Raw genomic sequence first — 10,970 nt, forward strand, 5'->3', positions numbered from 1 at the left:
TCGCTCATAGCGCGCACCACATTGTGCGCACTCCTCGACAAACAGGTTGCCGTGAAGCTCGACCAGGGCGTGCTTCGGCAGCCCTGCCTTGCCATGCAGGGAGTCGTCATTTGTCGTCGCCACGAGAGCAAGCTTGCCGGCCTGGTACAGTCGAGTGAGAGCACCGTGGGCTGGAGTTGGTTCGATGCCTCGTAGGTCCAGCGATTCCGACACTGTCTCGCCGCGCACCTTGCGTGTCCAGATGCCACTCGGGCCCCGATAGTCTGGAAGACCACTTGACGTGCTGATACCTGCACCAGTGAACACAACCACGTGCGCAGCAGAACGCCACCACTGCGAAAGCACCGCAAGCTTGGCCGCAAGGTCCTCGGCCGAGTCACGGCGTATGCTGTCGAAGTCGGTCTGTGGGTTGTGTGAGCGCAGGTTGTCTGCGCAGTACTGCCGAAACTCGCGCTCGTACTCCTGGAACTCGGCGGAAGCGAACACGGAGTCCGATGCGGTGGCGGAGTCCGACGAGGACGCGTCCATGACGTTGAGGTGTCGTTGGACAGGAGCCAAAATATTGCGTTGGGCCCCCTGTGCGGCCCCCAAAATCTGAATGGAGTCGCTTCGCGGACTGTACCCGTCGGTTTCATCGGTTTCATTGACGTTTCACCGCCTGCTCCTCTGGCTCGTGCCCAGCCTCTCCTTCCGCTGCCGCCGGCCTCGCAGTCCCGCCTGCCATCACGCTGCAGAGCCTGCGTAGACGCCACAGACGCCAATTCTGCAGCCCACAGCCCTGGCAACTGAGGGCGAGGGCCAGCAGTATACGACGACGACGACATCTCACACCCCGCGCTGGCCAGCGCCATCAGCCCCTCACGGCCCGGCCCAACCTCCCTTCGCTAGCGCCATCGCCTCTCTCTGTTATTCACCTTTCGACAAATAGGAGACAATACTGCTGAGCCCTGAGCGCATGGCTGTGTGGCCTGTTGAGTTGACTCTCTCACTCACTCTATGGATCGCCTGTTCAACGCCACAAGCCAAAGTCAAGACTCTATCTATCTCATACGCTGGTGTTGCGCGCCGTGGACCTGCCTGTCGCCGTAAAGCGAGCGTGTGGCCCACAGCCCGCACGTGCCAAGGGCCATCAGTGTAACTTTCGCCAGCACGCACCACGGCGCGCGGACAAGCTGCTTGGGGCCCGGGTCGGCCTCGGCGCTCGCGCAGCAGGCAACGACCTCGGCTGGGAGGCAGAGAGCAACGCCGTTCCAGAAGCCCGTCCACACCGAGAGGCCCATCAGCAGCGCAAAGAGCGCCCGGCAGCCCCGCCGCGCGTCGGGCCTCGGAGCGTCGAAGTAGCGTCGCCGGCGGTTGCGCCTCGTTCTTGGCGGTGGTGTCGGCTGCGGCGTGGCGAGAGTTTCAGCCTCGTCGCTATTGGCTCGCGGGCCGGCGGCGCTCCACGCCGCAAGATGCGACCTCCACGCTGCGAGATGCTCCTCATAGCCCTCCTCCGCGTTGCCGGCCGCCGCGCCGCGCGACGCGGAGGCTCGTGTGGCAAGCTGCTCGCCGGTCCAGACGCGTGCGCCGCCGGCATCCGACGGCACTTCCACCTTGATCGATTCGAGCGACGTGTCGGCGCGACCGTCGGCGCGACTGTCCCTCAGCATCGCCTTGTCGTACATCGAGCGCGTCGCAAACAGTCCGAGGATCCCAACAATGATCTCTGCGGCACACCAGTACCACTGCGGCGGCAGCAGGATGTAAGTCAGGTTCCACCAGCCCATCCACAGCAAAACGGCCGACCCGATCGCCACGAGGGCCTCGGCGACGGCGCCCGGCTCGAAATAGCGCCGCGCGCCGCGCAGCCACCGCAGGCTCTGCTGTCTCGGCATCCCCGAGGAGTGGGGGGGAATGAAAGGGGGGATAAGGCCAAAGGCGCTGTCATAAAAAATACCAATACCGCCACATGGCAGAGTGTGTGTGTCATAGCTTAGGGGGCAGGTTGTGTTTTCCCGGCAGATCCCGGAAACTTCGCCTTTCCTCCATCTAGATTCGGACGAGTCGTCTAACATAGGCCCGATAGGGGTGGCACCCCTTAGTTTGCATACGCAGTTTGCATATGCAGCTTGCATACGCAGTTTGCATACACAGTTTGCATACACAGTTTGTATACGCAGTTTGTATACGCAGTTTGCATAAGTAGTGCACTGCTTGCGCGGCAGAATTCACCCGCCATGTTCTCGCCGGCCTATCCAACGCAGCGTCGTGATCGTGGTGCCGTAGGTTGTGGATACCCCAGTTTAGATTTGTGCAAGGGTACATTTGGGGGGCCAGGGGATAGTTAGGGGTTCGATGATTCATAGGGTGTATGAGTCATAGGATGTATGAGTCATAGGGTGTATGAGGCATAGGTAGGGGGGAAGGGGAGGGGTGGGCGTTCCCGAGCCGCACACACACACACACAGTGATTCACACACACACACACACACACACACACACACACACACACACACACACACACACACACACACACACACACACACACACACACACACACACACACACACACACACACACACACACACACACACACACACACACGACACACGCAAACACGTACGCGCACGCACACACACACACACACACGCACATGCGCACACACACACACGGGGGGAGGAGGGGGCACACACGCACGCCTGAGGACGCACGCACTCACGCACACGCACACGCACACGCACACAGATACACGCATGTACACACGCGCACGCACACTCGCAAGCACGCATGAAGACCGACCAGTCGACCGCTGACAACAGCGTGATCGTGGTGTTCCTCTCGCCTACGCCCCAGTGTAATGTCGTAGAAGGATGCCACGTCACCAGCAGCCCACACCCCGCTCCTGGCCTGTTTTCGCCCGGTGGGTGATTGCAGTGCCGCCAGGGCACATGCTCAGCACCGCGGTGCAATATGACCCATCCATCTATTTGCGCCGCCCCATTCAATGCTTGTCCTCTCCCCTGAATATGCACCCACTACCTAGACTCCTTGAGTGCCGCGCACCCTTTGACTCATACACCCTATGTCTCATACACCCTATGACTCATGCACCCTATGACGCATACACCCCTGCACCTACTACCTAGACTCCTTGAGCGCCGCGCACCCGAGTGTATGCGAGCGGAAAGCTATCAAGATCGGGCTTAGGACTCGAATGGACCAAGCAGCTGGGCACCGACCTCGAGCTCCGAGTTGACGGTGATTCCACCATGCAACTGTCCGCACAGCATGCACACAGTCAGCATGCACACAGTGAGCATGCACACAGTCAGCATGCACGCACGGTGATTCCGCCATGCAACTGTCCGCACAGTATAAGCAGTTAGCATACGCAGTTGGCATACGCATTTGGCATAAGCAGTTGGCATAAAACGTTCGCATAAGCAGTTGGCATAAGTAGTTCATATAAGCAGTCCGAATAAGCAGTTCACATAAGCAGTTCACCGGGGCAGGCGCCAGCCGTGGCGCCGCCGTCTGGCGCCGAGCGAATGCTGTCGTCCCGGTGAGGGTGCACTCGAGCTCGGCCGGTGGAGTTGCACTCCCCGGAGACAGAACTCGACACTCGAACCCGCACCACCACCAGGCAGACGACCGCCGCGAGGAGGGAAAGTCTGATCACGAGCCAGGGGCTGGAGAGGACCACGCAGCCGCAGTCAGGGTTAGGGACGACATCGTCAGCAAGGGTATAGGCGCCTTCCAACTCGACAGTCCACGGAGCTTTCCTCGCCTGCTCCGCAAAAAGGAACGACAGGAGCAGCATCATGTCTTGTGGCCAGCGGAGCACGACTGACATTGGGTCCTGCAAGAATTGAAGCGCATAAGGGTCTGCCGGATTGAGAAATGTTGTCGCATAAACAAAAAACATGGTGAAGTACGCGTCGCAGGCCGCGAACGCAAGTTGCCGCCCATAAGAGACGCAGACGAAGGATCGCTCGCGCACGATTGCCCAAGAGCCAGCCATGGCCAAGACCACTGGGAGATGGATACCTGATCCAAGACCGCTGTAGATCGTGTCGATGATGCTGTCGCAAATCGGCACCCCCCCGTACGCATTGATCGCCACCATGAGTGCTTCGGGCTGGATACTGATCACTATGAGAGTCACCCCCATCACAGCAGCATACACACGATGAAACAACCATCGCATAAAGTGCCGACGCGCGTCGGCAGAGCCGGAGGCAGCCTCGTCCTCTCCTTGCCGGACCACAGCAATCGCTGCGGCAGTCGAACGGAGATGGCTTCGAGGCAAACAAAAGAGCGCGACCAAGTTGTCGATGTACGTCATGAAAGTGATTGCGAGCCCATCGAGAACGAGGTCGGTGATGGTCTCGTCTTGCAGAAACAGGGCAAGGGTCGCACTCAGGATGTTGAGCGGCAAGATGAACAACCGCATGCGAAGAGACACCCACATGAGCGCCCGCAGGAGCGACCAGCGCGAGAGACCGCGGGTGCGCTGTTGGAAGAGGCTCTTCTCGAGCGCGGCTTCGTCCCAGTCCTCGGTCAGCGGGATCAGGATCAGCAGCGCTACGACGATGAGAACAAAGATGTGTCTCGTGGTGAGACGGCTCTGGCGCTTGACGATGTGGTCGCAGCGCATCGCGATGGTATCCGTGTTGTTGCAATACGCCGCGCCGTCGTGCTGCCATTTGTCGCCGCTCAACTCCTGCACCTCGTCGCCGTCAAACCACCCTGGCCCGACAGCGAAGCTCGTGTTGGCCCAAGGAAACTCGAGAAGGTTCGAGTAGTGGCAGTCGCCGCACACGCCAGGCGCCTCCGCGTGTAGTGGTCGCCGGTCGACAATGGGCGCCATAAAGCCCGCCGGGACGCACCACTCTCCGGTTGGGCAGTCCTGGTGGTCCGTGCACGACGAGTATGCCGACTCGTAGGCAACCGCCACCATAAAGTTCGACTGCACGGCCAAAAGCATGATTGACAGTATGAGCAGCGCGGCCGACACGCAGGGATTTGCCCCTGGAGCGGTGGCCATCACAACCGTCCACGAGTGAAATCCACCGGACAGCTCTTGCTCTGTGCGGGCGAGCGGTCGCTCAAGGACGCGCCTCAGATACCAAGCGGAGGGCTCCGGATCAAGCGATGGCCGCCCAAGCTCCACGCCGTCGTCTGTGGTGTCGGTGTCAGTCAAGCGCCGGTGTGGCCGCCCAAGCTCGACGCCGTCACCTGTGGTGTCGGTTTCAGTCAAGCGCTGGCGTTCACCGCTGTCCGAAGACCAGGTACGCAGAATTGAGAACATCAGACTGCTCGGGCAGCCTGAGCAAGCAGCGCGAGTGCACCCAACCTCCTAGGCCCAACCCCTATACCCCCCAGAAAAAGAATTTCGAGCCCAGACTTCAAAACAAACTCTCACCAAACGCGGGTCTCGGGCTCGAGGCAACGGGGCTGGCACGCACTGGCACGCACACCAGTAAAAAGAATTTAAGCGGATTTTCGTTTCTTTCACAGAGCGTCGGGGCGGACAGGTGGTTGGAAGTCTGAGCTGTCGCATCGTGGACTTCGAAGATCTTGCCGGGAGAAATGCCCTCCGGAACTAATGCAACCATCGTGCGATGCCCGAATTCTCCTACCGCAACCGCATCAACTGCTGCCTCCACATCGGAGCGAGAGATATTCACATCGGTGGCCACAGCAGAGTCCAGAGACCGCGGAAGCTGACGCCTTGGCATGGGCGGGCAACAGGGTCGCGTGGCAAGGCCGGCGAGTGAATTTCCTTGCCTCGCGCTTCGCCTTTGCCGCCTCCGCCTTCTCGTCCTTCGATATGTGCCACCAACTGCCCGATACGGGATAGGACTGTGTGCGCATGCACGAAGAGGAGCTCAGGTTGGAGGCAGCTCGGCGCCGCACCGGCAGGCTGGCGGCCGACAGCACGTTTGTCGTGATGGGCGCCGCCGCGAGCGCGGACTGATAAGCCCCGACGAGCGGCGGCAGCGTGAGCGCTGCTCCGCCGCGGAGGCGGTGTGCCGCGGCGAGGCCGTGGCAGGAGGTGAGCGGGAGGAGGTGGAGGAGAAGGCCGAGTTGCATGGGAGTTCTCTGTGGTCTCTCCAAGTAAGTGCACAATTAACACTATGGACGTAGGAACATGCCGCGTACACGGCTCTCTACCGTCGGTGCTGCCTGCCCGGACTCTGGCAGCACCGGCGGTCCGTCCGTGTTCTCGTTCTGGTCTGCCGATGTTCCGGACTCGCCCCCGGTTGTCGGACTGCTGCCTGCCCCGGACTCTGGCAGGTGGCAGCACCGGCGATTCCTGAATGCCCGAGGCCGGGAAGCGCTTTGCGTTTTGCTTCTCGACCGCATCCGGGCACACGAACCCCTCTTTCCCGATCGCGCGCCAACTCGTCAAGCGCGGCCATAGCGTCACGTACCTCTCAAGCGCGGTCTTCAAGGGCGCTATCGAGGCGACCGGCGCCGCCTTCGTTGACGAGGTTGAGGAGCTGAGCGAGCTTATGCAGCCGGATCCGGCAAAGCCTCGCGCAGAGAACTTTATGTCCGCCTTTCTGGCGCTGGCGACAGAGTTCGGGAAGGACGCGGCTCACGGGTATGGGAATATTAAGCAGTGGGCTGCCACGCACAACATTGCAATCGAGCGCCAACTCCCTGCCTTCCTCCGCTTCTTTAGCGAGGAGAATGGCGCGCTCAAATTTGACGCTGCGGTGTACGACAACCTCATGCTGGGCGTTGTCGCCCACGCCTGCCGACTCCTCAACCTGCCTGCGGTGGCGTTGTGCACAGTCGCGGGCCCCGGTTCGATGGAGGTGCTCACGAGAGAGATGGCCAGCAACGAGGGCATGACCCTCGAAGACATGGACAGGCTCTCGTTTGACGACGAGGACGGCGCCAAGGCCGTCGCGCGATTGCGCGAGCGGTACCCCAGCCTCGAGCTCCCCAGTCATCCCTTCTCGTGCGGCACCTGGCAGTATATCGGCGGGCCTCGGGCGATGACTCTCGTCACCACCATCGAGCCGCTCCGCGACCCTATCAGCGACAACGTCTCGGAGGCTCTCCGCGCGGCGGACGTTCGCTTCACGTACATCGGCCCGAGTCTGGACGTCAAGGGGGCCAAGCGGGCTGGCGGCTTCATCTTCGACGCGCACAACGAGGAGCCGGAGGACGATGAGCCCAAGCTCCACCGACATCGCTCGGACCTGACGGATTCGAGCGACGCGCCGCTCGCCGCTCTGCAGGAGGCGAAGCAGCTGAACGCCTCGGTCGTCGCGATCTACATCAGCCTCGGGACCGTCATCACGTCCGACATGCGCGCGCGTCCGGTGTCACCACACGTCCAGCAGCTCGGGGATACCCTGTCCACTGTGCTACGCCTCCTATAGGCCAATGTCGGGCTGGACGGCGAGGCTCACTGACGCGGAGGGTAAGGAGTACGGCATCACTGGGAAGCAGCTCTGCCAGAGCGTCTTCACAGCAGCTTTTGAGGAGTTTGGCGCCAGTGAGCGCGGCGAGGGCCGGAGCTCGTACGCGCAGGCGTGCGAGGAGGGCGCGCCACTGCTGATTGTGAGCGCGGGCCCCCAGTTGGACGCGTTGGAGGGCCTCTCCGTTCCGCCCAATGCGCTCTGCCGTAGTTACGTGGCGCAGGTGGACATCCTCCAGTCGGGCCTTGTGGACATGTTTGTGACGCACGGTGCGCGACAGCAGAGATAGCGGGGAGCGCCATCGCCACTCCTTGCACCGAGCGGGAGGGGCCTTCGAGACTGAGAGCCCACCGCGTGGCCCGCTGCACTGAAGGTGGCCAGAACTCCTTCATGGAGAGCATGGCGAACGGCGTCCCGCTGGTGGTTGTCCCGGGCTTTGCCGACCAGCCTGTCAATGGCCGAAAAGCGGAGGCGATGGGGGTGGGTCTCGCGGTGGCAAGACCCGAGGAGGATACCGAGGCTGTGTTGGCAAGGTACGTCCAGGACCTCCGCGCGGCGATGCGCAGCGTCTTTGAGCAGGAAAAGTTTCGTGCCAAGGCACGAGAGATGGGAGCGCTGATCGCCGGCGCGGGCGGATCTGCGCGGGCGGCAGACATCGCGGAGGCGATCGCAGCGACGGCGAGAGGCAGCGAGACTGCGGCGGCGAGCGCCACAGCGCCGAGGAAGTCCTATGGGGACATGTTTCGAGAGATGTCGGCGCAGGCCGAGGCGGAGGCGAGCAAGTGAGAATGGGGAGGGGTACTCGTTGATTGTCGTCGATAGGCCACGAAGCCACCTCGAGACCTCGAGAGAAAGAGACGGCAATCGTGGAGGCTGGAGCCCTCTCGTCGTTTTTTCTCCTGCCCGCTGCCGCACCCTCGGCTAGCTGTTTATATGATCGACATCGTCCTCACATCTCTCTCTCACCATTCTGTGACGCGCGGCGCGCCTCTGCGCTCTGGGTCGGGTCGCCCCCTGCGCCCCGCCCCCCGGGCCACGGGTGGCGGCCGTGCCACGGCCCGCGCCCCCGAGCGCCCGTGCGCCGTGGGCGGCCGCCGTCCCCCGTTGCCCAGTTTGCGATTATCATTAACTTCTTTTTTCTGACCCCATCCGCGACTGACCCCATCCGCGAAGCGCGATGTGCGGACATGCGGTTATGCGAGACGTGTAGACCACTCGCACGCCCATGCGGCGCAGACGTCTGAGACAACAGGTACTGGGCATCGCCCGATTTCCGCAAATGCTGAGCCAAGGGCAAGGGGCGTGCCGGTGCGTGTCCCCGCAAGCCGCAAGCAGCGGCGGCGGCCGGGCGCTGCAGTTGTCGCAGACAGCCGCCTTCCGCTGACGGCCGCGCTCACATCTCCGCAAAAACCTCGTCGATCAGAAACTCGTCCCCGCCGTCGCCCTCGTCGCCGCCGTCGCCAAGCAACGAGAGCAGCGGGTCGCTGGCGGCCGCGCTGGCGCCGTTGACTGGCGGCGGCGGCGGCGCGAGCGGCGGCGGCGCGAGCGGCGGCGGCGGCGGCGGCGGCGGCGCGAGCTGCTCGGAACTGGCTCGCTGCTCTCGCTGCTCCTCCGCCTGCGCCTCCCGCTCAATCACCTGCCGAGGCACGGCCGAGACAAAACCAAGATGCGGCCGAGATGCGGCCGAGATGCGGCCGAGATGCGGCCGAGATGCGGCCGAGATGCGAGGGCCGAGACTCGGTCACCTCCTCGATGCGGGCCTCGGGTGATCTCGGGGTGATCTCGGGGTGATCTCGCTTGATCTCGCGGTGATCTCGCGTCACCTCCTCGATGCGGGCCTCGGGTGATCTCGCTTGATCTCAGGGTGATCTCGCTTGATCTCGCGGTGATCTCGCGGTGATCTCGCGTCACCTCCTCGATGCGGCCCACGAGTGTCTTCTTGGGGCCCGAGAGGGCAGCGTCGCGGTAGTAGAGGAACGACTTGAGCTCCTTGACGCTCAGCGAGTCGAGAGAGCCGTCGCGCGCCTGCGCCGCGGATGCGCCGAAGTCGCAAGTGCGGCCCCACAATCTCCCACAAATCTCCCACACTCTCCGAGGTCGCAAGTGCGGCCCCACAATCTCCCACAAATCTCCCACACTCTCCGAAGTCGAGAGTGCGGCCCCACAATCTCCCACAAATCTCCCACACTCTCCGAAGTCGAGAGTGCGGCCCCACAATCTCCCACAAATCTCCCACACTCTCCGAGGTCGCAAGTGCGGCCCCACAATCTCCCACAAATCTCCCACACTCTCCGAGGTCGCAAGTGCGGCTTCCGTGCCGCGTACGCCGTAGCACCGCGTGAACACGAGGCGTATCTAGTCGCGATCTGCCGGCGTGCGTATGAGCTCACTAGCTGGAGCTCGCACTAGAGGCCGTCATCGCACTCGCCTTCCCGGGCCCAGCCCTTCCTTTCTGTCTTGTGCCCTGTCTCGGTCTTTCCGTGGAGAGAGGGCGTCCTCGCATTCGCCTCCCTGGGACCCAGCAGCGCTGACTTCTGACTGCCGCCGCTGTCTCTCTCCCTTCTCGACTGCCTGTGCTTGTGCGTCGTGGGTCCGGGGTTGTGTTTGTGCGTGACCACGCGGGGTGCCGGGTGCGAGTACAGGGAGGAGGGCTTGGGCCACGGCGACAAGGCGGCCGAAGACGTGCGTCTCGACGCTGGTACAATCCGTGCGGGCTCCCCTCCTAAAGCGAGATCTCCCCATATCTCCCCTCCTAAAGCGCCGCGCCTTGCCTTGCACATCCAAGCTGCTCACATCGACCAGCCAGGCCGGCGGCAGCCCCCCCCGCGTGCGCCGCTGCTTGACTCCCTTCGGAGCGCGCGACGGGCCGCCGTACCTACGAGGAGGAGATATGGGGAGATATGGGGAGATATGGGGAGATATGGGGAGATATGGGGAGAGATGGGGAGAGATGGGGAGAGATGGGGAGATATGGGGAGAGATGGGGAGAGATGGGGAGACCTAGATTGTGGAAGACGCCAGCCTCGGGGCGGGAGGACGGCCTTGTGCAGAGTCCTCAGGGCACCGCGTGAGTACGAGGGAGGCGAGGACAGTGAATTCAGCGGAGTGCGGCGGAACACAGCAGAGCACGCGGTCCCGCTAGTCGGAGTACAAGCAGCACGACGACGTGGGAGATTGTGGGGAGATTGTGGGGAGATTGTGGGGAGATTGGCTTCTAGGGCGCCGCACGACGACGCGCCGGTCGCGTAGTAGGCGGTGGGCGCGGGCAGGTCGAGCCCGCGCGGCGGGGGCGGCGGCGAGAAGTACTTTAGCTCCTTGGACTGGCCCTCCCCCAGCAGCTTTGTGAGCTCGTCCAGGTCGAGCTCGGCGCCTACGCGTTTCTTTTTCTGCTCCCGTGAGGGGAGGGGACGAGCACACGCAAGGCGGCGCGCCGCGCTCGGCGCCTGCTCTCACACAACACGGACTGCTCTCAGCGCACCACACCCTCGCCTCCCTATCGTGCAAGGGAAAGGAGGGGGGGCGTGGGTAGTCTTCTCCTTACATAGTTCTAGG

General features: G+C 62.8%; 5 protein-coding genes across 5 annotated transcripts; 1 reads left to right on the top strand and 4 right to left on the bottom strand.

Moving 5' to 3' along the window:
- Positions 1-31: 31 nt before the first annotated feature.
- Positions 32-724, bottom strand: EMIHUDRAFT_251401 (hypothetical protein; the record flags this gene model as incomplete). The annotated part of the gene is made up of 3 exons (XM_005792120.1): positions 32-141; positions 310-576; positions 656-724. Coding segments are annotated over 3 exons (446 nt in total), but the record flags the coding sequence as incomplete, so codon positions are not given.
- Positions 725-1,040: 316 nt separating this feature from the next.
- On the bottom strand, positions 1,041-1,874 carry EMIHUDRAFT_251402 (hypothetical protein; the record flags this gene model as incomplete). The annotated part of the gene is made up of 1 exon (XM_005792121.1): positions 1,041-1,874. One exon carries the CDS (start codon positions 1,872-1,874, stop codon positions 1,041-1,043), a length of 834 nt encoding a protein of 277 aa, XP_005792178.1.
- Positions 1,875-3,182: 1,308 nt separating this feature from the next.
- Positions 3,183-6,075, bottom strand: EMIHUDRAFT_251403 (hypothetical protein; the record flags this gene model as incomplete). Its single annotated transcript, XM_005792122.1, has 4 exons — positions 3,183-3,254; positions 3,608-5,307; positions 5,670-5,805; positions 5,899-6,075. The coding sequence occupies 4 exons, from the start codon at positions 6,073-6,075 to the stop codon at positions 3,183-3,185; spliced, it is 2,085 nt and encodes a 694-aa protein (XP_005792179.1).
- Positions 6,076-6,302: 227 nt separating this feature from the next.
- On the top strand, positions 6,303-8,204 carry EMIHUDRAFT_251404 (hypothetical protein; the record flags this gene model as incomplete). Its single annotated transcript, XM_005792123.1, has 3 exons — positions 6,303-7,297; positions 7,380-7,687; positions 7,792-8,204. 3 exons carry the CDS (start codon positions 6,303-6,305, stop codon positions 8,202-8,204), a joined length of 1,716 nt encoding a protein of 571 aa, XP_005792180.1.
- A 326-nt stretch (positions 8,205-8,530) lies between these two features.
- On the bottom strand, positions 8,531-10,789 carry EMIHUDRAFT_471406 (hypothetical protein; the record flags this gene model as incomplete). Its single annotated transcript, XM_005792124.1, has 4 exons — positions 8,531-9,054; positions 9,330-9,443; positions 10,185-10,293; positions 10,647-10,789. Coding segments are annotated over 4 exons (374 nt in total), but the record flags the coding sequence as incomplete, so codon positions are not given.
- Between the last annotated feature and the right edge of the window lie 181 nt (positions 10,790-10,970).

Source organism: Emiliania huxleyi (assembly GCF_000372725.1).
Source record: "Emiliania huxleyi CCMP1516 unplaced genomic scaffold EMIHUscaffold_1095, whole genome shotgun sequence".
In the NCBI taxonomy this organism is placed as follows: domain Eukaryota; phylum Haptophyta; order Isochrysidales; family Noelaerhabdaceae; genus Emiliania; species Emiliania huxleyi.